General features: G+C 23.6%; 1 protein-coding gene across 2 annotated transcripts in view; it reads left to right on the top strand.

The window, feature by feature from the left end:
- LOC145835834 (voltage-dependent calcium channel subunit alpha-2/delta-3-like) overlaps positions 1–23,573 on the top strand; it is a 47,948-nt gene that overhangs the window by 3,180 nt on the left and 21,195 nt on the right. For both annotated transcript variants that reach the window (XM_082943568.1, XM_082943567.1), the window contains exons 4-10: positions 2,447–2,495; positions 6,801–6,908; positions 7,259–7,454; positions 9,940–10,090; positions 22,436–22,510; positions 22,639–22,728; positions 22,951–23,067. In XM_082943568.1, coding sequence (XP_082799694.1) covers positions 2,447–2,495; positions 6,801–6,908; positions 7,259–7,454; positions 9,940–10,090; positions 22,436–22,510; positions 22,639–22,728; positions 22,951–23,067 — 786 coding nt within the window. The remainder of the gene's footprint in view (positions 1–2,446; positions 2,496–6,800; positions 6,909–7,258; positions 7,455–9,939; positions 10,091–22,435; positions 22,511–22,638; positions 22,729–22,950; positions 23,068–23,573) is intronic.

The raw sequence follows: 23,573 nt of genomic DNA, 5'->3' as shown, positions 1-23,573 counted from the left end.
ATAGAAACTTAGAAGTAAAAAACCAGCTTTCGTATTACGAAGCATTCGTATTACGAAGTGTTACATCTAAATATTTTTATTTTCAACAGTTTATTTACAACATATTTAGCAAAACTTTTCGATTTATCATATATTCAAAACTTGGAAGTTTAGTTAATAACTAAACTTTTTTAAACATAAGAATGTTACACTTAAAAAAATAGTAAAATAAAAAGTAGCTGTATCTTTACTATACTTTTATTACTGCTTACAAAACTAAAAAAATAATTATTGATAAATTTTGCTTCAAAATTTACACACATTATGTTAAACAAAAATCTTTTAGAACCAAGATTTTTGACTTAGTATGTAATTATGTTAAACTTATATCTTTTGTACATAATATTCTTTAACTCTATACATTTTAAGAAATATATTATAAAACTTTTAAAGTTTTAACTTTTAAACATAAAAATACCTTGTATGAAATTCTTTTGTAAAAAACAATTAATTACTTTTTAAATTAAACAAAAAAAAAATTATGTAAATAACTATAGAGAGGTAAAATAAACTTTATCAGTACTTTTTAAAAAGTTTAATTTATATTAAAGTTTTGTTGTAATGATTTAACACAATTCTTAGCATTTTTTAGCAGTACACTAGTTTTTAGGCAAATGTCGTATAGTAAAAAAAAGTTTTTCTTTTACTTAAAAACCAAAAAACTTTCATGTAGAAATTTGGATTGTTTTTAATTTAGAGATTATAGTTTAAGTCACTTACATAATTAAAAAAAAAGTTATCCAAAACTTTATAGATACTTATTTCATATTCATTTTAAAGTAATAAATATAGTTTTAATTAAGTATTATGTATATAAATCAATACATTCAAAAATTTAGTTCTATTAACTGTTTATTTTTACTTTAAATGATTTAAAACACAATGCTTATATATAAAGTAATAGTAAAATACAATAAAAAAAGGTTTTACCAATAAATGAAAAAGTTATTCGATTTTTACTATATTAATGACTAGATTATTTCAGTAAGGTTTCCTGTAATAAAAACTGTGAAGTTACATCATATATCTTAAGCATCAAGAGATTGAATTTTTTATGATATATAAAAGTTTCGTTTTAGAAAATGTTTTTCGTCTGAAACGTGAAACGAAATCAATTTGTAAAAAAGCATTAGATGTTTAAAGTTCTTTTATTCTATTTATGTGTCACAAATTAGTTTAGTTTTGCAACCGAATTCGATTGAATTGGCTGCTTTTGACTGGTTTAATTGATTTCAGAGACATTTTGATAAAATTAGAATGATCTTTTGGGAACATCGTTATAACTATTCAAAAATTTAAAATAAAAGTAATGGCGAAAAACCTTAAAACACAGTTTTTATTTATTTGAATAGCTATAGTGTACATCTAAACATTCATATTTTATCTTTTTCTAGTTAAGTTCCTTATATAAACTATAATAAAGTAATACAAAAATTTTAATAAGACTTTTTGATACAAAAAGATTCTTTTAAATGCCTTTTATTCTTTAATTGTCACGAACCTTAAAAATTAATGATAAAGTTAAAGTTTACAATGATCATATTGTTTATTAAATTAACTAAACTATTAGATTCGCTAAGCTTCAAACCTTAAACACTTTTTATTTCTTTTGAAGTAAAAATTTTAAAAGCTGCAGATACCACAACAATTTTTTTTTTAATTTATTGCATGTTTGACATGATGAGATAAATGCTCGATGCACAAAGCCTTATGTAAAGCAAATTTATTAAAGCAACAAGCTTGAAATATTGTTTTATATCAGATAAATTATCTAAAAACCTTAGGAAATATAAAATTCAATACATCTAGTAACAAGCTTGGCATTTATTTATTTTGTTAAATCTTAATAAAAATTGTTGTATAAAGTTGGTGAAGAAAATGATGTGTTAGTTTCAGATTTAGTTGAAATTTTTATTTTCAAAGTTATTTGTTATAATACAAAACAATTTCATTATCGACTAATTTCAAATAATTAATAAAAACTGAAAACGTCTGATTTTATAAAACTAAAGATTTTTTGTAATAAAACTTGTCGAGCTACCTTAGAAACATTATGTTAGTTCTTTTGTAATTTACAAACTTTTGGACTAGTGGTCATTGTATAAATTTTGAATATATAAATTTAAATAAAATGTTTGTTTTCGAATTCCTACTTGATTTTTCCTAGCTTGTTTTCAATTCTACCTTTTTCTTCATCCTTCTTACTTTATTAAAAATGCTTAATTTTTGTTATGAAATTATGCAAACTTAAACTTGTAGTTAGAAAAAAATTATAACAAGCAAAAAGAAATGTTAATTAGTTTAACCTTTTTAATTTTAAATTTTTTATTACTAAAATCAAGAACTAATTCTAAACACATAAGAAAATATTTTATGATGATAAAACAAACAAAATAATATTTTTCAGAATTTAGCCAAAACTGCAAAAAACTTTTCTCAAAAAGGCTCTACTGAAAGTTTGTTATGATTGGTGTATATATACTTTAATTAGACGTAATTAAAATTATACATATTTTTTTGTTTAACCATACAAGGTATATATTTAATCTCTTATTATTTTTTTTGACTGTTGTAGCTACTTACCTACAGAAAATTAACTAAGTGTTTAAAAAAGATAAAACATAACTAAAAAAAAACTTTACTTTCCTAAAAGGAGAACAAAAATACTTTTTTTAAAAAATTAAACTATGTGGCAAACTAAGTTTTGCTCAAGGAGCTCGTCAATGCAAAAAATAAGTATAAACTTTCTCAAAAAAAAATGTTTAAAAATTACGGAAGCATGTATTTGAAAGTTTTGAAAAGTGATTAATTGTTTAATACATTCAACTCAGACATTTGTTTTTTTATTTTATTATTGTTTCTTATTTAAATGTATGATTAATTATTTAGACTTTTAATTTACCTATACAATACCAAAAAATAAGAAAAAAAGCTTTTTGCATTAGTTATGTATACTTAACTAAGTGATAATTTTAAGACGGTAAAAATATTATTTCCGTTCGAACTTGATTTTAAAAACGAAAAGCTAAAACAACTATTGAAAGATAAGAAAGTTTTGCCTGTGAGTAAGTTTGAAGTACGGAGAATCTTCATTAATAATTTACTGAAAATTTCGTTTCGATTTAAACGTTTCTTTCAATTTGATGGTCTTCAGTTAGAAATTTTCTATGGAAAAAAGCTACTTTTAAGTTTAACAACGAATAAGAACTTTTATCAACAGTTACAAAAACTGCTTTTTTTTAAACTAAAACATATTTGTTTTAATTAAGTACTAGTAGTAAAAAGTATTAAAATTAATTGTTTTTTTATTTACTTTTTTGTATAGTTAACAAATATGAAAATTGTATCTTATTTTATTCTTAACTACAGCAGAATATAAACAAGTTTTACTTCTTTTAAAAAACAATTAACTTATTATAAAATAATAATAAAAATCTAGTTTGAATAACATAAGTTAGTTTATTTCGATTTTTACATATTTAAAATCTAACTTCCTTAAAAATTTTGAACATAAATATATTTTTAAATTTGTGTCTAAATAAAATTCTAAAAATATCAATTAATGAAGAAAATAAATTAAATAAACCTTTTCCCTAATCTCCCATTTACAGACGTCTGTTTAAAATAATAAACATTCACAAAATAATGTTATATATTGTTGGTATTGCCGATAAAAAACCTAATATTATATTTTTACACCTATTTTACTTTAAGGGTTTGTATGGCAAATCGATAAAAGAAAAAAATATGATTTAAACCAGAGTTTTTTAGTAAATCTTTTTAAAAAATTCTTTTACAACTTTAGGCAAAACAAAAAAAGTTTTTGTAAAAAAAAATTATAACTGTTAAAGACATATTTTTACAATCGTTTTACACATGATTTTAGTGTTGGTAAAAAAAGTTGAAAAAAAAAACGTTTTATAACTTACATACAACTAATAAAACGTTAAAAACTGTTCAGGAAAGTACGCATAACAAATAGTTTTACTAGTTCTATTTTAAGCAGCCAAAATTTTATTAATCCAACTGATTTATTATATACGTACAATAAAAAAAATAAAACTAAAAAATTTTCAAAAAAGTTTACATTTTTTTGTAATTAATTTTATGCTGGTCTATTTTTACTTTTAAGAAGTTAAAATTAGTTGAGTAATTTTTAGTTTGTTCCTTTAAATAAAAAAGTATAAAAATCCTTAAAGTTATATGTGTTTAATAAAAAAAATCCAACTACACAGTTTGCTTGTATGCAAAATGTTTAGCAATAAAATAAGCACAAGACTTGATTTGCACAAAATTAAAGTACTATTTATAAAAAATAACAAACTAGTTTATGGCAGTTTAGTTATAGTATTTGTACTTAAATATACAATTTTATATAAAAATGATTTATTTTGTAGTTGAACTAAAGTCAATATATTTTTGAAGAGTATGTTAACATATTGTGTTACAAAATTTAAAATTAAAAACGAAGTTTTTAATTTTTATTTATACAAACAAAATCATGGTTGTGGGGTTGTTAATAATTGTAGAACAAAAAATATAAAAAAAACTTTTTTTAATTAAAGTACACTATCAAAATCACTTTAATCAAATTGTGTATGTTTTTACAGAAGTATTTAAAATTGGAAACTAAAATTAGAAAGAAATTAATTAAAAAACATTCAGTATAAGTTTTTAAGTAAGTAATAAAGTGCTTTGACTGTACAATGCTCATTACTTAAACGCCTTATGTATTTTTTTACAATATTTTTTTTTATGTGCGAAAAATCAAAATGTTCAATATAATATCATTAAATAGCAGTTCTTATAATTTTTTCAAGATAAGGAAGAATATAGAATGATTATTTAGAAATAAAAATAATGAAACCAGCGACTAAATACTTGCTGTTTAATATTATAATGATCTGACTTTCTATCATAATAAAACAAAACATGCTTCATTACTTACATTAAGACGGTAATTTATGTCTTGTGGAATGAAGATAAATTTATCTGAACTTTACTCATAATGACACAACTTTTTTTTAAAGTAAGAGTTTATGCTTAGTTTCTTTGTAAAAACAAACAAACACCATAAACGATGTTTTAAAACACAAATATTTTTACTTATCAGATAAAACCAATTTCGTAATTAATTTTTCTTATAATCATATATTACTTGTGTATATCGATAAAGGTTTCTGTTTATTCTGTAAGAATTATTACTTTGATTTTAAGATTAACATTTTTACAACAGTTACTATTTACATATAAGAAATAAAAAAAAAATTCAAAAATATACTTCACTAAAACCAAAAATTTTTATCGTAAGATTAAGTTAAAACCTATTTGTTTGTATATTTATTTTTACATTTATTTATATTTTGTACTACTTGAAATAGTAATTAACTACTATGTTTTGAATTATTTTTAAAACTTTTAAGTTATATATTTCAGACTTAAAATTGTAACACTAGTAGAATTAATTAATATATTCTTAAATTCTACTTAATTTAGTATTAAGGTTTTTTCTTTATAACAATTAAGTTTTCTTGATTTTAATTATTTCAACTCATATTTTTAGTTTTATTTTGAATCAATAACCTTTATTTTTTAAATTTTAAAATAACTTTACAAATTAACACATTTGCAAGTTTTAGAAAACATTTTCGAGTCATTAGATAACAAGCTAAAGATAAATTGCAGTTTGAATCTTCTGGGAGTTTTTTGTCTGGTGATTTTGGTTTTGCATTAAAAAACTTTTTATTGAGTTCTTCTTTAAAAGTAAAGGGCTGAAGCTTTGGTTCTAATTTCTTTATAACTCTTTAATATAGATCGTTTTTTTTTAAATTTTCTCTTATTAATTATTTTTTTTTACTTAATATTTGTCAGTAGTGTGCGTTCATAGAAGTTAGTTTACCGTTAGTTCAACCTGTTGTGTATAGGAAGTATATATAAATCTTTAAACTAGTAGGTTTATAAAATAAATAAGTACTAAGTTGTTAAGTGTGCATCTAAATACACTCTGCATATCTTTTGAAAAGTTTCAGTACCACTGTTTTTAAAGACTCCGGAAGACATTACAATTTTTTTTTAAACTAAACTTTCAAAATTTAAAGTTCTTAAACATCAGTTAATATTTCTAATAAATTTACAGTTCTATATTTCAAATATTAAGTTTTTTAAAAAGACAAGGATTTAAAAAAAAGGTGTAATATGTTGTCATCATTTTATTATAAATAATTTATCTAATTTTGTCACTCAACTTTTAAACTTGCCAAAGTTGTAAAACTAATGTAATGTATAATTAGATTTTATACTAAAACTTTCTAGTTTAAATTAAATTCTTAATAACTAATAACAAAATATAGTAATTCTTATTCATAGCTAATATTCGTAGTATAGAACATCAACAATTGTACATTTTTTGTTTTCAACTATAACTCTTAAGGCATGAGTTAAGGGATTTTTTTTACTATTTAAATACAAGTTAGTATTTAAAGCCAACTATGTATAAAATTCTAGTAATAATTGTGATCAAGTATTTTTTCAACAAAGCAATACAACATATACTAACTAATCTCGTAACAACTAATAACACAGAACAACCATAAGAAAACATAAACACCTTTACAAATAAATGTGGTAAGTAAATCAAAATCAAAAATAACAAAGGAAATTTTGTTACACAACTAGCAACTTTATAATTGATTGTTATAGATGCAAATATTTTATAGCTAACGTTACAAGTTGCACCTAAATGTTTATAACAACTGATTTAGATGATGCAAATAAGAGTCCTGAATCGGTTGCTTACTCATACAACTTCAAAAAAGAAGTAAATTTCAACACTTCTTATGTACAAGTTCCTTACAGTGTGCTGCCTCAAAGTTAGTTAAATAGCTAAGGCATTAAACGTTATGTTGTAAATAGTTTTATGAGAATTTAATTTTTTGAAATTCAAAATATAGTCATATATATATTAAAACTAGTTTCACATGCATATAAAGTTTACTTTAAAGTATATATTTAAGTGTTTTCCTATCAAAAAGCACACACAAGTAATGTTCGGATAACACTTAAGGGTAAATAGTAGGCTTTAAAGTGAAAAATATTTACTAAAAAATTAAAATATTCTAAAATGATTACTTAAATTAACAAAAACATTAACGTTAATAACACAGTTACTAGTACTCTAAACACTTCGGAAAACTCTAACAGTTTTGTACTTCTGTAACAGATTTAAAAAACCTTTCTTGGTCAAAAAACTTCGAAAAAGAATTTAAAAAGAACTATGAGAGGGATAAATCGTTGAAGTGGCAGTACTTCGGGTCTACTGAGGGATACACGAGAATTTATCCGAGTTTTCAGTGGACAAAGGAGTGGGCTGATGACGATTTTGCTCCTAACATGTACGACTGCAGAAAAGAAATTTGGTTTGACATTTACTTTTTTTTTTTTGTAATAGTCTAAAAAAATGACGATAGAATTACACAAGTTTAGATTTTTCATCGTTATCATTTATGCACTCTTAAACATATATACTTAATATTAAAAGAAAGTTATTAATTTTTTTAAATATTTTTTACATCCAGTTTTCCATGGGTTTTAGTATTAGAAGCGAATTTTCAGTTGTAAAAATAAATAATTAATTTGTGTTCAATAAAATTCTATACTAATTGATTAAATTTTAACTTAAACAAAAAACTTTTAATTTTTTACTTAATAAAACTTTAAATATTTTTCAAGAAATTAATTTTAACTTTAAAGAAGAATTTTACCTATTGTAAAACATATTTCACTATTGAAAAGTACTTACACCGGGATGTTTCAGATATTACTAAAGTTTAAAGTTTTAATGTATTTTTTTTCAATTTAAAATATAATGGATAAAAAGTTCAATCATTTAAATTGAAATGTGGTCAGTACGCTAAATTTTTCGATAACTAATGTATCATCGAAAAAGTGAAGTTTAAAAGTATACTGCTAAAATTGTACAGAAATAATACTTTTTTATATATTTAATTAAGAATAAACTAATCAACTATTTAAAAAAAAAAGACTTTACTGACACAGAACTATCACAGTCACTCAAACTTAAATATACTTTAAAGCAAGATTGTTGTGAAAATAAACTTTTGTTTTAAAATCATCACAAAAAAAGTTTACATAGTTTTTGTAACAAAAATTTTAACCACTAGTATTCAATAATAAGTTGTTTTCTATCAAGTTTAAAAAGTAAATGTCTTTAATTTTTAGATATTTTTAAAATAACACAAACTAAAAGTTTTTAACTTCAGTCATAAATAATCAGTGAATAATAAAAACTTAAGTTTCTACTAAATAATAGTATTAAAAGCATAGAGAAACTTTAATATAAGTTGTAAAGTTTAGTTTCGATTTATCGTATTGCAATCATAATAATTTATTATGTGTTACTTAGACTAAAAGCTATAAATTAGTTTTATCTACTACTAGAAAACTTACTTTTAGTAATCTGATTTTTAATAGTTTTGTTAACTTTACTTTAAAATTCAGTTTTATCCGATTAAAAAATGTTGTTATAACATTGGTATTTGTAATTCTTAACTTATAACCTTTTCTTTATGTTCTAATGAATAATACAAACTAAGATTTACCATCAATATACTTCTAAAACTACAAATAAAGTTGTTATCAAAGCGAAAAAAAAAAAAAAGTGCTGCTTGTATTAATACAAGTTATAAAAGGCTTAAATATCCAAATTTATACTGTGTCAGCTTTAATTTAGCAAAATTATAGTATTCTAAGTTTATTCTATCTAAAATCGTATCTAAAAGATAAACTGTTTACAGTAACCAGAGAAAGAAAATTTTGAATTTAAGATTAAATTTTTTGATAAGAGTTTTTACTTTAATCAGTTTTTAATTTACACGAAAGTCGGGTAGTTTTATTTTCAAAAGTTTGATAATTTTTTGACCGAAGTTTAAAAAAGTCTAGTTCTGCTGAAGCATTAAACTCTTTTATATAAGCTAAAATAATAACTAAATTGTTAAACTCAATTATAACCAAATCCTTAGTCTGTTTGACCTTCTATTTATATTACAAAAACTGTATAAGTTATTTTTATTTTAGAAAAAAGTAAAAACTTAAAATTTAAAAACACTATAAAAATAAATAAATTAAGTAGTATTTACATATGTAGCAAATGAACATTTAAAGATGCTAATGCGTTTATTATTTACTTATTTTAGATTCAGAAAACGTCAACGGTGACAAAAAAAGTTTACTAGCATAAAATATTGCCATCAATTTTTTATAACAGTATAATAGCCTTTTAAATAGTGTTATCTTTAACTTCTGATGTTGATAAGTTATTACGTAACATAAATTCACACATTCTAAAGAATTAGCTGAAATGTTTTACATATTTTTTTATTGTTTATTTATCAACAGTAATTTAACTAAAAAAAAAAATGATTTCATAACCATAGGTTCGTGAATTATTTATATTATATTGTCAAGCTACTTTTTAAAACTTTTTAAAAACAAAATCAGTAGAACTAAATTTTCTTTGTTTTAAGTTTTTCTTCTAAAATTTTAAAAAATAATGAATTTAAAAAAGTTATTTAAATACTGTCGAGAATAAATTAATTTTGTCAATAGACTATAATAATTATTTTAGCAATTTTAAACTAAATAAAAGTGATTAGAGAAAGTATCTAAAAGTAAACAGTAATATTAACTTACACTAAGTTTAAATTATGAATATTAAAGTTAGTTATCATTAGAAATCTTCAAACAGTCATAATAAGAAAATATTGTTTCAAACATAAAATAAGATAAGACTTCAAAAGATGTTTAAGTAAAAAAATCCTTTCAATCTAATACTAAACTAAAAATTTTTATTTACACTAGCATAACAATTTATGAAATTATCAGGTATACAAGAGCGGTTTCATGCCCGCATAGAAATGTTATACTACTGGACAACAGTGGAAGCATGAAAGGAATGAACAAGGCACTAGCAATTTCCGTTGTCTCCTCTATACTGCAAGTTTTGACTGAAAGCGATTTTTTCACCATACTTGCCGTGAGTATTATAATTTTTTTTGTTTTAAAAGTTGTTAAAGTTGTAAAAACAATTTGTTTTTGTGTTCATAACTTTTAAAAGCTTAAGTTTAATTGCTCTTTAGTCAAGTTGTGCATACATTGTTCTAAAAATTGGCTGATATTGCTAAAAAAGTCAAGTGCTAATGAGAGTTACTGTTAAAAAATTTTAAAACTGTTTAAAAATGTAGAAGTTTACTAATTTAAAAAGTTAATCAACAACTTGGATAGACTTAAGAAAATTATATGCATATTTTAATTTACATGATAGTTTGTTATTGTTGTCTTATTGCAAATGTAGCACTAAAAAAATTCAGTATAGGATATCTTATGATACATATTTTAAATAAGATGAACACGGAAACTCAAAATATATAGATGTTATACACTAATAAATAAAATATTAGTAACTAAAGTTATTTTCTAAGAAATGATATACAAACTAATAAACATTCTAAATACCATAGACTGTATGCCCTGGAGTATACATTTCAAACCTTTAAGTCAATCTAAAGACCTTTTCTAGATAAAAGTTTTTTATTTACAAGTAGCATTAGTAAATCTGGTGATGTCAAATATTTTTGTACTTTTGTTACAAGTAACTAAAAACATTTTCTAAACTTACTACTAAAAAAAAACGTTTACAATGTTAGGCCTATGATTCTATCTTTAAGTAAATGTATTCAATTTTATAACATTTTACATTTTTTATTTAATTTTTCCTGTACCTTCTTCTACTAGAATTTCTCCTCTTTTGTTTAGAAAACTTTACACTTCTAAGTAGGACTTTTAGACGATCTATTTCTTTTGGCTTCATTGGAATATCAAGAAAAGCTTCATTTGTTAAATTTGATGGCAGACTCGGGTTATCTCTGAAGGCTACAGATCTCAAATTTTTATTATTGTCAAACAAATCCAAAGGTAGGGACTTCAAGTTGTTACCGTTGAGCACGACGTTTCGCAGCTGCAGCAACTCGTGGAAAACAAACTTTGGCAGCGACGTCAAGCGGTTGTTATTTAGCTGCAAAAACTTCAGTTTTTTACACCCTACAAACTGGTCGCCGTGTAATGACGTTATTCTGTTGTTGTCAAGGCGCAAGTCGATTAGGTTGTGGTTTGTCCGAAATACGTTCATTGGCAGATAGTTGATGTTGTTGTGGGACAGAAATAAAGTTTTTAAGTTTTCACATTTTATGAATGACTTATCCGTTAGCTTTTTCAAAGAGTTGTATCTAAAGTCGAGAAGTTCTAGTTTGTAAAGTTTTCGGAAAGTTCTTTCTCCAATTACCTAAAGTAATGTTTAAGGTAATCAACTAGAAATTATTTTTTTTATAATTCTTTAGAAGCAACTTATTTTTTATAGCCAGTCATACTTACATCATGTTTTTTGTTTATTTAAACTATTTCAAATAAACAAATCAACGCATTAAAAAAATCCATTTTACAATACTTTAGTTTAAGTAAACAAACTTACTTGTAAGTTGTTATATGTTAGATAAAGTTTTATAAGTTTTCTTGTTTTGAAGAAAGAATTATCATGCAAGTAGTACAATTCATTATGCTTAAGGGACAAGATTTTAAGGTTTTTGTTGTGCTTAAAAGTCGTCTGAGTTACTACCTGTAACAAAAAATATACCGACTACTACATATTAGTGTATTTTATATTAGATAACAGTATCAAAAATTAATAGTTTATACTTTCGGTATATGTGTTTTAGGCACTGCAAACTTCAAGGTTTAATTAGAGTTATTGTTTGAACACCTGTAGAATTTTGACTATATTTTTTCACAAAATAAAAACACATTCATAAACTAAAAACTTTTGAGTTATTTGTTAGTTTTACAAACTAAATTTATTCAAGATAAGTAAAATATTTTCTTAGATAAATAATCTACTTAACAATTTTTAATACAATTTTTTTTTAAATAATCAAAACTATTTCAATGATAACATCATTGTTTACTTTTTAAAAAAGTAAACTTTTTAAACTTGTTAAAAAATACAGAAAAAAAACAAAAATGTACCTAAAAGAAAAACTTAGTTGAAAATTAAATTAAAAAACATTATACTCGATTACGATTACTAAAAAAACAGTCTATTACAAAAATAATACCAGTTGTTAAAAAAGATGTTTTAAAACACTTACCAAGTAATATACTTCGCTACTTAAAACTATTTAAAATTACTAGAATTCAATTTTAAATTATAGTATCGACTTTATCTAACTAAAACAATAACAACAATGATAATTTAATATTTCAATAGTAGAGAAATTCTAATATGTTTACAAAATCAATCAATAAAACAAAATCAGGGAAAATAGACTTTAATCAAATTAGTTTGAAAAAGTTTAATTGAAAAATACTTAAATAACTAATTTGTACTTAAAGATTGAAGTTTAAGCAGTTATTTTTTAGTATTAAACATTTTTAATTAGAAATTGGTTGAACAAAAAACTTACTAAGTACTAAAACAAAAATAGTAATGAAATATTATTTTGAGTACGATAAATTTAGTATTATATAAGTTAGAAATGATTAAGTTAAAAGTATAAGATACTATGATTTAACAAGTCTTTAAGTTTTTTTAGTTTATTTAATCTATCTGAAATTTGAGTAACAAAGTTTTATATATCTAATAAAAAAAGGTCTTAAGTGCGTTTTTGTTATAAACAAATCGTGCAAAAAGTTTTTACGATAAATCAAAATGTAACAATTAGCTTATGCAGTGCGTTTTCAACAAGAGATCTCATATTGCAGTAGGCAAACTTGACAAATGTATATTTCAAACCCTATGACACAAGGTAAACACTAAGCAGCTGAACTTCTAAACAAGTTAATAAGTTGAACTCAAGCCAAATCACGTTGTGTATACATAACACGCATGATCACTCATGCAATACGTCGATTGCTTATGTTAAATGTTTTCTTTAAACTTATTAAGAGCAAAACTAACATTTTATTGCTTTTTGACAAACTGTTTGTAAATAAAGCTTTGTTGTTAAATAAATGAATCGTAGAGCTGAAAAAGACAGATTGATCGTATTGAAATGAGAAACTGACTGATAAGAACAGTCTGAAAAATTGCTTTAAAGTTTTATAGAATATGTCAAAAAGGAAAACAACTCAGACACAATCGCTCGATTCAACTTAAGATAATTTTACAATCAATCGATAATGATGTGTAGTTTGTTATAAAAAAATTAGTATGCTGAAGCTATTTATAAATTTAATCTTTAGAATTTATTAATTAGAAAAAACTCATCAATAAAAACGTAAAGGTTATAATTGAAAAAAGCGCCTTAATGTCGAAGAAAAAAATCTTAACAAAATTATTTAAAAACCAAAATAAGTTAAATAAGCGGTTTGATAAAAAACATTTAGGTTAATTTTACTAAATTAATTCAACGGTATATCAATAATACTTACTTTTAAATTGTTTTTTGATAAAGATAAGTCTTGAACCAACTCAAGGTGTCTTGTTATTTCAGATAACTCTCTTGTATTTAAAACACTTATGTTTTCCAAAGATAGATGTTTAATGTTTCCTAGAAAAATAAATATTTTTTTCTGAAAAATCAGAATATAGATGTTTTTTTTAAGGATCTTAAAGTGTTGACAAAAATTTAAGTATATGAAATTAAAAAACACTACCCACTTTGTTTATTTTAGCATTTACGGAAATAAATCAACAGAACTTTTGCAAGATTTAAAGTTAACTTTGTTAAAATCAATAAGTAAAAAAATGTTTGTTATTATAAAACTATAGACTTATCATTAAACTAAAATTAATCATAGTTATTTTCTATGTACTTATTCTATTCAAACTATTTTTCCTCATAAAAAACACGAGGAATAATTCTCGGTGATTTTAGTATACTTGAACCTTTTTTTTTAATTAACTAATCTGAAAATACTTTTTGTAAATTTTTTACAACTAGGAATTTTTTTTCACATCTTAAAACTTAATTGTACGAAATCAAATGATAAACCTGGAATAACAACATTATCAATTAGTCTATTATTATCTTCAGGTTTTGAACTATTTCCAAAGCAATGAATCATATTTAAAGTTTTATTTATGTGACAAGCATCCAAGTTTTTATGTCTGGAGTATTCACAAGACACCCTAAAATATTAAAACAAACTTTATAAAACAAGTAAAAAAAGGCTTTTTTAGATAAATAAAAACAAAGTCAAACTTTTCACTTGTCCAGCCTATCGAGCAAAGACATATAGACTCGTCAAAGTTTGCTGTCGGGTAAGGTGGAAAACAATCGAATCTAGAAAGCACTTTTGAGGATGTTTTTGAAATTTTATCGGTTTTCCAATCTAAACTAACCCAAGCGTTTATATAATCGTAGAACTTTACATCAAACCTCACCGATGAAAAAGTAAGCTTTGAATTTAGGTTTTTATTTACAATACCAACCAGAACACTTCTTTGAGTACTTTTATCTTCAAAAATGACAGGTAGACCCTCTAAATTTTTGATACTTTCTTTAAAGGTTACACACATCTTTTTTTTCCAAATACCCGACAATAACACTTCCAAAAACTGTGTTGCGTTCTTCTGTACGACTGGTACCGTGCCCAATGTGCTTTCTTCTAGTTTAACATCAGTTTTGCTTTTTAACTCTATTGTTTTTAGTATACCCATTTGGGCTACTTCAGGTATTGTAAGTCTAATTACAGCAACATTATGTTGACATCCACCACATTCTATGAACTGGCGAGGTATCAGAACATTTTTGTTGTTAAGGGGCACCCTCAGAACAATCCCTGTAAAAGTAGATGAATTTATAGACTTGTTTTTTATTTTGACTCTAAAATTCTATTCTGCAACTAAAGCACTCGGTTTTATTTTAGTTTAGGAATAAACTATATATAGGTTTTATCAAAAATAAATAAAAAATGTTACTAATTTTATTTCTAATTTAGTTATATGTCTATAAATTGTGAGAACATGTACACGTTTGACCTAGTAATTTTTGAACAACTTTCTAAACTAGCTTGTTTTTTGAAATACATAATCAGTTTTAGTTTTGTTTAGTGTATGGTAATTGTAAAAATTTTATTGCTTTGACAATATTAGTAGCTTCTAACTAATTTATATTATAGTGTTATTATAACACTTTATACAACTTTATATATAATAGACATTGATTTCACTAAATTTTTAGAAGCAGTTTAAACAATTACATATATATACTTAAGTAAAATAATACATTCCTTAACGAGTTACTTTATGTATTTAAGTTACCTCGTTTAAACATTTTTAGGCTTAAAATGCTTTAAAAGGTATTTTAGTTAAAAAGAAGACTAAAGTTTGAAATAAAACTAAAATTTATAAAATTAAACTAATCGTTTAGTTTATTGTAAAGGAACAAAGTTTAGATGTTTTATTGGAAATTAAAAAATAAATTAATAGTTAAAATATTTTAAAACTTTTAGCTAGATATTGTTTAAAAAGTTTTAAAACTAGTATACTAAAAAAAAACATTCAAATGATAATTTACAATAATACTAAAAATGTCTGAGCTACTTAGGATTAAAAAAATAAAACTGTCAAAGTCTTAAAAAATGTATTATTAGGTCTTGAATTTTAATAAAAAGTATTTTAGCTTAAAAAATTATTCAACTTGTTTTGATTTGAAATTTGAAATGCTTAGAGATAAATCTGATTTTTTTTACAACAAGTTTTGACGAAAAATTTGTCTTTTAACACTTTATATATAGCTTATAGTGATTAGCGCTAATTAATTACTTAATTGGGTTCTCTTAATCGAAGGAGTGGTTATCAGTTTAACTTTTAATTTTAATTGCTTAAAAACACTAACAAATGTTTAATGAAAGTTCAAAGCTTAAGAATGACAGCCGAATTAATTTAATATATAAAGTAGTATTTAAAATATTTATTATATAATTTTACTTCAGATAAATTTACAGCAATGAAAACAAGCTAAACGTCGTTAAATTGTCTACGGAACCATAAAAAGTAACAAAAACAAAAAAAATAAAAATACTTTTCTTCATTCTATGATCGAAAGTCTGAAGTTTATTATGGTTTTATAAATTTCAATCAAAACAAACGCCTTTGAAAACTTAAGTAATAGACACCTACTAATCTCATTACGTTTCACGATTCTAATTACTCAGTACTAGTAATATATAACAGCTGCCTGCGTAAAATTAATCAGCTGAAGTACAAACCCTTTAATGTTATTTTTTTCTATGTGTAACAAGCAAGTAAAACTAAGTTCAAGTTATAAATAGATTAAACCTTACTAACTTGATACATATGAGAATATTTTTTTAGCTCATTGGATGGAATTGATTTACAACTTGTACTTTTTTATTTTTAGAAACACAGGTGAAACTGTAATTTAATAACAGTAAAAATTGTACCTAATAACAAAGTATTTATCACTGTCAAAATTTGATAAAGTAAACAACTAACAAACTTTTAAACTTAATTGTAGTTGTGTACGATCTAAATCCTTTGTAAACTTTCTTTATTTTCAAATGTGGCAGTTGAAAACACGACTTTGAATCATTTTTGTTGCGGTTACACATCATTTCAAAGTTGACCAGACAAGTCGCAGTTGTGAGAACAAAAAATTCTTTTTTATACGGATCTGTGTTCGTTTGATTTGAGTTAGTTTCCACAACAAAACCATTGCACTGGTATCCGGCTGTGTTAATCGTGACAACGTTAATGTCATCTCGCTCAACCGTCAGATCAACTGGAGGTCGAGGAAAAATTTTTCTGGTTTTTATGCAGGGCGGGGGCAGGCAGGAGGAGCAGGTGAGAGCCGTGTCGTAGCAAAAGTAGCGGTAACATTTTCCCAAGTCCCGGCAGGCGTGCTCGTCGTAATTGTAGTTGTAGTGCGACGTCTTCAAGCACTCCTGATCTCTGATGTTCGAAAATTTCGGTATCAAAAAGTTCGAGTTGGCTCGGTTTAAGAACATCATACAACAAACAAGAAGTGATAGCTGAGTTGTTTTCATTTTTTTAGATATTCTTAGAATACTTTTTCTGGAAACACAAACTCAAAAATAGTTACAATACTTAGATTACAGTATACAAAATACTAGTTTATCAATATTTAAAGACTTTAGTAGTTTTAGTTCAGAGATATTTTCTATGCTGACATTGTTGTAAAAATTTTTAAGCTTTAAAAGGTTTCTACTTTACAAGTTTTGTATGTGAAACTATTATAAGGTTCAATATAGTTTGTCAAAATTGTTCTTCTATAGAAAAAAATCTTTACAACTCTTAATAATGTATATCTTATCTTTGTTTTTGAAAATTAAATCTTGTTCATTACTTTTTTTTTCTCGAAAGTTTTTACTACATACTTGAGCTGCTTTTTCGTTAGCAAAGCTGCACAATTTTCTTCCTGTTATTCACAAAAGACTAGTCAATATTAACTATTTTTTATTTCTTTTAAAAGCTTAAAAGCTTCTTAATCTATATTAAGACAAACAAAAAACTAAACTAGACATTAGTTATTTGTACATACAAACTTAATGTACGATTTTCAAAAACAGTATTTGTCTGGTGTTGTTTACTTATTTTAGTATATTTATATAAACAAATCTTTTACACATTACTTAAAAAAAAAGACTATACTTTTTTTTTAAAGTGTAATATTAAGCTTCGTTCTTTTCGGCCTTTAAATGAAAATATGAAAAGAGGGGGCATACTTATTAAAGAAAGTTAATTTGCTGAGGGATCAAATACTTTCTTTTATTATAAGAGCTTTGTTTCTTGACAAGCTATTGAAATCGTTTTCTTTTAGTGACTCATTTCATACGATTTTGCATCAGAAAGCTGTCATACTTGTAACGTGTGCTTCAAACTGCATGCTTCGTTTGATGTAAAAAGGAAAAGTCTGAGCAAACACTTTACTTGTTTAATATACAGCTTTTTTTAGAAGCTTGTCTACTATTGAGAATTCAAATTTTTATCATCGGTTTGAAAGTCAATATTAAAAACTGTTTTATAAACACAAAAGTTTGTTATTTTTGTGACACTTTTATTTCATCTTTTGACTTATAAAAAAAACTGTTCTAAATTTAAGTAAAGTATGGTGTTTAGTTTTGCTATAGTTTTGAAAAGCACAATCAAAAGAGCTAATATAGATCTACTTGAAATTTTTTTTTGAAATATTTACACATATGAACAATTTCAAAAAAATCTAAAACGAACCTGTGTTTAACAACTCAGTAAACCTGTCTAAATAGCATAAATGATTGCAACGAAAAACTGAATAAAAGAAGAGAAAAGAAGAAGAAGTTTTTTTAACTCCTAGTTTTAACAAACTCCTACCTGCGCCGTTTTAGTATGTCAAGTATTTTATATTGTGTTGATCAAATAAGACATACAAATTTGTTGAACTAAATAGTTTAACTGATCCCTAAAGTTAGAAAATATTAAATTTATTTCCCTTAAAATACCAAAGTATGATAAATAAGAATACAAGAGTATATTAGTATAATTCACTATGTTAAACTTTTACACCATATCCTAATTTTGTTAAGCATTATGTACTGGATGTGATAAAACTAAAAACAAAGTAACATTATGAATTTTTATATAATAAACTAGTAAAAACTTTATTTCTTTATTAAAGTGTTAAATATAAAGCCAAAGAAAAAAATAATTTTTTAATTTTTTTATTAATAATGCTTCTAGTGTAAAAAGTTTAACATGATTTCACTTTATATAAAAATATGCTTCAAGCCTTATTTTACGTATTACGTATATTTTATTAATAAGTTATGCATTCAATTAGAAAAGTTTAAAAGTTTTAGACACACAAAATTCCTAATTTGGTGGCTGTAAATGCTATTACTGCTTAAGAACAAAATAGTATACTCTATTTTTACTTTAAAAGTGATCTTTTGAATTGAACACATAGTCGCAAATTCTGTTAACACCAGTAGTTTAGGTTTGAAAATGATCTGTTTTTATACTTTTTAAAACTTAAGTTCTTTTTAACACAACATTTTACATTAAGATTTATACTTAAGATTTATTACTTTCTAGATACAGCACTTTGTTAGTTACAAACATTTAAGTTATAAATTCAGTAAACTAGATTAAAATAATTAAGAAACATTATTCAAAAAAATCTAAAATAAATTACAAGTTTGGTATTGTTTAAGTAGATTTTTTTTTTAAATTAAGCATCAAGAAAAAAAGAAGCTTTTTAACATATCTAAAAAAGTTGATAATAAAAGTTAAAACTATAAACAGAAACAAAAAATTTTTTTGTTGTGCAGTGTACATAATGCACTTTTTTAACATAAAATTTAAAACTGTTCACAAAGGTGTTGGTTTATAATGCATTTGCTTGGGGCAATATGCAATTACCTACAAAATTATGCAAACTTATTAAGTTTTTACACCCCATTAAACTACTATTAAGTCATTAAAGGCTTTTGATCTAAATTTGCAACACATTTCAAATCAATAAAGCTAATTAAATAAAAATGAACACTTGTATTATATTTCAAAATTCTTAACACTATACTTTAAGCCAAACAAGTTTATAAATTTTGTTCTTCAAAAGGTTTTCTCTTATGAAGCTGCTGTTGATTTTTAACATTATAATTTTTTTCACTTAATTTATTTATAAATAGTTGCTAAAGTATAACAAAATAAGTTTAAAATTTTACTTCGTTGAATAAAAACCTTAAATAATTAAACGAAAAAATGTTTGTCTGTAAAAATAGATAAAAGCTTTAATCTAATTAGTGAAATGTAACAATTTAGTTTTCTAAACGATTTTCAAACTTGTTAAAAAATCGGTTATCATTCACTTACCACTACAAAATGAACATTTGCGAATTCAAAAGTAATCATGCAAAGTTACGTCATATTGCTATCAGCTTTATCAGATATACTTAGCTTAGATGTACAAATAATTTATTTCAAGAAAATTCCATTATGAATAAATATTTTACTCTACCATTAATATTCAGTTATAATAAAATTCTTAAGAATATTCTACTTGAATAAAAATTTATTTATACATAAAAATCTTAAATAGAGTGAAACTATTTTATATAGCGAAGTTCTTTGAAATAAAGGAAATGTTTTATTTCCTTGAATCCGAGATGAGAACTGTAACTGTTACATTTATATACCAAAAGTGTACAATACTTAGATGTACAAACTATCATAATTTTTCTTAAATAACTTTCACCATTACTGAATCAGTAAAACACACAAAAATGTCATAAAATATGTACATTTTTTCTTAAACGCAGTAATTTGTTTTGTTTAATTTCGATTTAAAATTTTACTCCATAACATCATCAGAATAGCTTTTTTAAATTAAAGTTGCTTTTAATTATATCAGATAGTTACTTATTAACTTAAAGTAGTTAGCTAATGGTTTTCTTTATAAATAAATCTTTTTAAATGAGCATTGTGCTAAGTATATGTGTTTATTAAATCAACATCTTTTTTTTTATTTGGCATACTAAATATCGTTTTTTTTATGTGTTTGATTTTTTACAACCGTTTTGTAAATAATACATGATAAACGATGCATTTTGTTTGTGCTTTCGCAGTTTTGGTCATCTTGTTACAATTATACTAATGAAGTATTTTAAACTTGAAGAAAAGGATTTTCGACCAGACTAGAAATCAAACAATTTTGTAATGTCAAAACAACATGTGTAAAAATTTTAAGCTTTTTGTAAGTACTTGCAATTGTTCTCAAAGTTGAACTGTGAAAAAACAGTAGTTATTATTTAATGATAACTTGATTAAGAATTTTTTATTTTTAAGTAAATCTTTTAAAAACTGTGGCGGCCTTAAAAGAAGTAGATCTGACCCTATACTGATAAAAAGCTCCCGGACCTTTTAATAGACTGTGAAGGTAGATATATAAATATTTTTCGTTTTCTTCTTATAGCTTTATACAGTAACACTTTTCTTCAGGAAACTTCGTTTACTGTTCTGACAGTCTTTTATCTTTAAATTCTTATTGAAAACAAGTCTAAGCATTTAGAAAATTATTATCCTTAGATAATGCTTTTAATATTTTTGACTAACTTTGACACTTGGTTGACAATCAGACGAAATTTAAGTTTACTAAGATCTAGGTATTTGAAAGTAAATTTTCTTAAAATCAAGTAATTTTTGTTTAGGTTAAAGTAATCGTAAACTCTTCAAGATTTTTTGAAAAAGGCTGACTCACTTTTTACAACAGCCTAGCCATCGAGTCTTACAGCCTAAACTTTTGGCGGTTATAGCTAAACTATCCACAGCTTCTGAAGGTATTTTTCCGTGAAAAAAAACACTTGGTTTATGTCGTATAGTAGATTTTAAGTAACCTTTTAAGCCTTTAATTTTTATTAATTACAAGAACTGAATAATTATTGAAAATACAAAAGCAAAAAATATTTTGGTGAAGAGTCTATTTTTGAAATTTAGTTGTTCAAGCAGTAGTTTAATTATAGACTATTTTTCCACAATGATAAATATATTTAGGTTAAAAAGTAATGAACCTCTATTTTTATATTATAAACTTAAGTAAACAGTAACTTTATACAGTTTAAAACTTTTATTTCTTACTAAAACACTAGTTATAAAACAACAAGTTTTTATATAGATAAAATAATATAATATTAAACTTGGCGAATAGATGTTTAAGCATTTGATTTGATTTTTAATATTCTTTTAGTAAACAATTTAGTTTAAATAAAAAATTTGTGAAAAAGTTAATGTAAAGTATTATTACTATCATTTAGAAACTATAAAAATATTTGAGTTTTAAGCTTTATTTCTAAACAAAAATATTAAACTTTTTTATTATAAAGTTATTTCGTTTATTTAATTTCAAAAGGTTGTTCAAACTCTTAACTTTATTGTTGTAAAAAAGTTTTTATATTATAGTTATGTATAACTTTTTTTATAGAAAAATTATTAGCTTTTTGATAAATACTGCTTGATTTGGAAACTGGCTAAAAATTTCCTGAGTGTTTAATTAATCTATCCATTTTTTTAAATTAACTAACTTATAATCAATTGTGCATTTAAAAATGTAAGGATTTATATTTTAGTGACTATTAAAGATAATTTACTTAATTGTTAGGCTTATTTTTTATATAATAGTTAAAAGAAACATTGAGTACAAAAAACAAAGTGTATGAAAATTAAAATGCTATAGTTTCGTAAATAGACTACTTATGCTAAAACAAATGTAGTGAAGTTATAATAACAAGTAAAAGTTAAAAACAAAGTAGGTGTTTATATACCTTTATTAGTTTTCTCTATTTTATACTATAGGTTTTATAACTATTTTAGTTTAGTACGGAGCCTGTAAATGTTGTGGATAATTTTAAAGGAAAGTTGGTGCGTGCAATAGAACCGTATAAACAGGTTTGAAACAAAACAACAAGTTTTTAAAAACTATTTTCAATTTTTATTAATAATTTAGTATTCTTTTATAGTAAACTTTTATAAAAAAGTCCATAAAGTTTTACTTGTTAGTAGTTTTTAACTTTTAGATGGTGTTAGAAAAGTTGGATGGTATCGACACTAGAAATATATCTGACTTTCAAAAAGCTTTAGACGAAGCGTATGGTTTACTAAGCAACGTAAGTTTATTTTACTAAGGATTATAAATTTATAAAGATTAAAAAGATTTATAAAGATTATAAACACTAAAAATACTAATACATAAGGTTCGGTTAAAATATGTAAAACTTTTTTATAACTTAAATAGTTTAAGTTATAAAAAAGTTTTTATAACTTTAACTATTTTTTGATTTTATTTGTAAAGTGTAAAAACAAAAACAAGTATAAAATTTATTCCATAGTTCTCTTCTAATAACACAAACACAAGTTGTAATTCGGCAATAACAATTATAACTGATGGACTTTCAACAGATCTTAAACCTCATGTCAAAAAACTTTTCGATAAATATAAGCTTGAGGTTTGTTGTAATCAAATTTTGAACTAACACTTGAAAGCTGGTATACTTTAGTATAACAAGATTTATTTTATTCATACCTGTGATTAGTTAATAAAATAAAACTTTTTTTTTTTTAATACTAAAAATTTTCAAACAAACATAAAATTCTAATTTTAGTTTATTTAATTTTAGTTTAAACGATGAGGTCGTATTAACTTGTTAATCGTTTACAATACGTTGTATCTTAAATAATACTTAGAACATAGTAATATATCCTTATAAAATGTAACTTTCTAGCCTAAGTAGATAATCAAATAATGTTGTTTCAAAAAATTAAATTAAAAAAAAAACTTTTATTATGTAAACCGCAGTATTTTCTCTATAGTACGATGGAAAATTATTTGACTTTAAAACAATTTTTTTTTGATAGACTTATAGAAAATATTAAAATATTTTTATTTTGTTAAAATTATACTTGTTTATACAAGGTTTTATCTCGAAGGAAAAATTAAAACTTGTAATTTTAA

Source organism: Thalia democratica, chromosome 5 (assembly GCF_965202585.1).
Source record: "Thalia democratica chromosome 5, ktThaDemo2.hap1.1, whole genome shotgun sequence".
In the NCBI taxonomy this organism is placed as follows: Eukaryota; Metazoa; Chordata; class Thaliacea; order Salpida; family Salpidae; genus Thalia; species Thalia democratica.
This window is presented reverse-complemented; position numbering and strand designations above follow the sequence as displayed.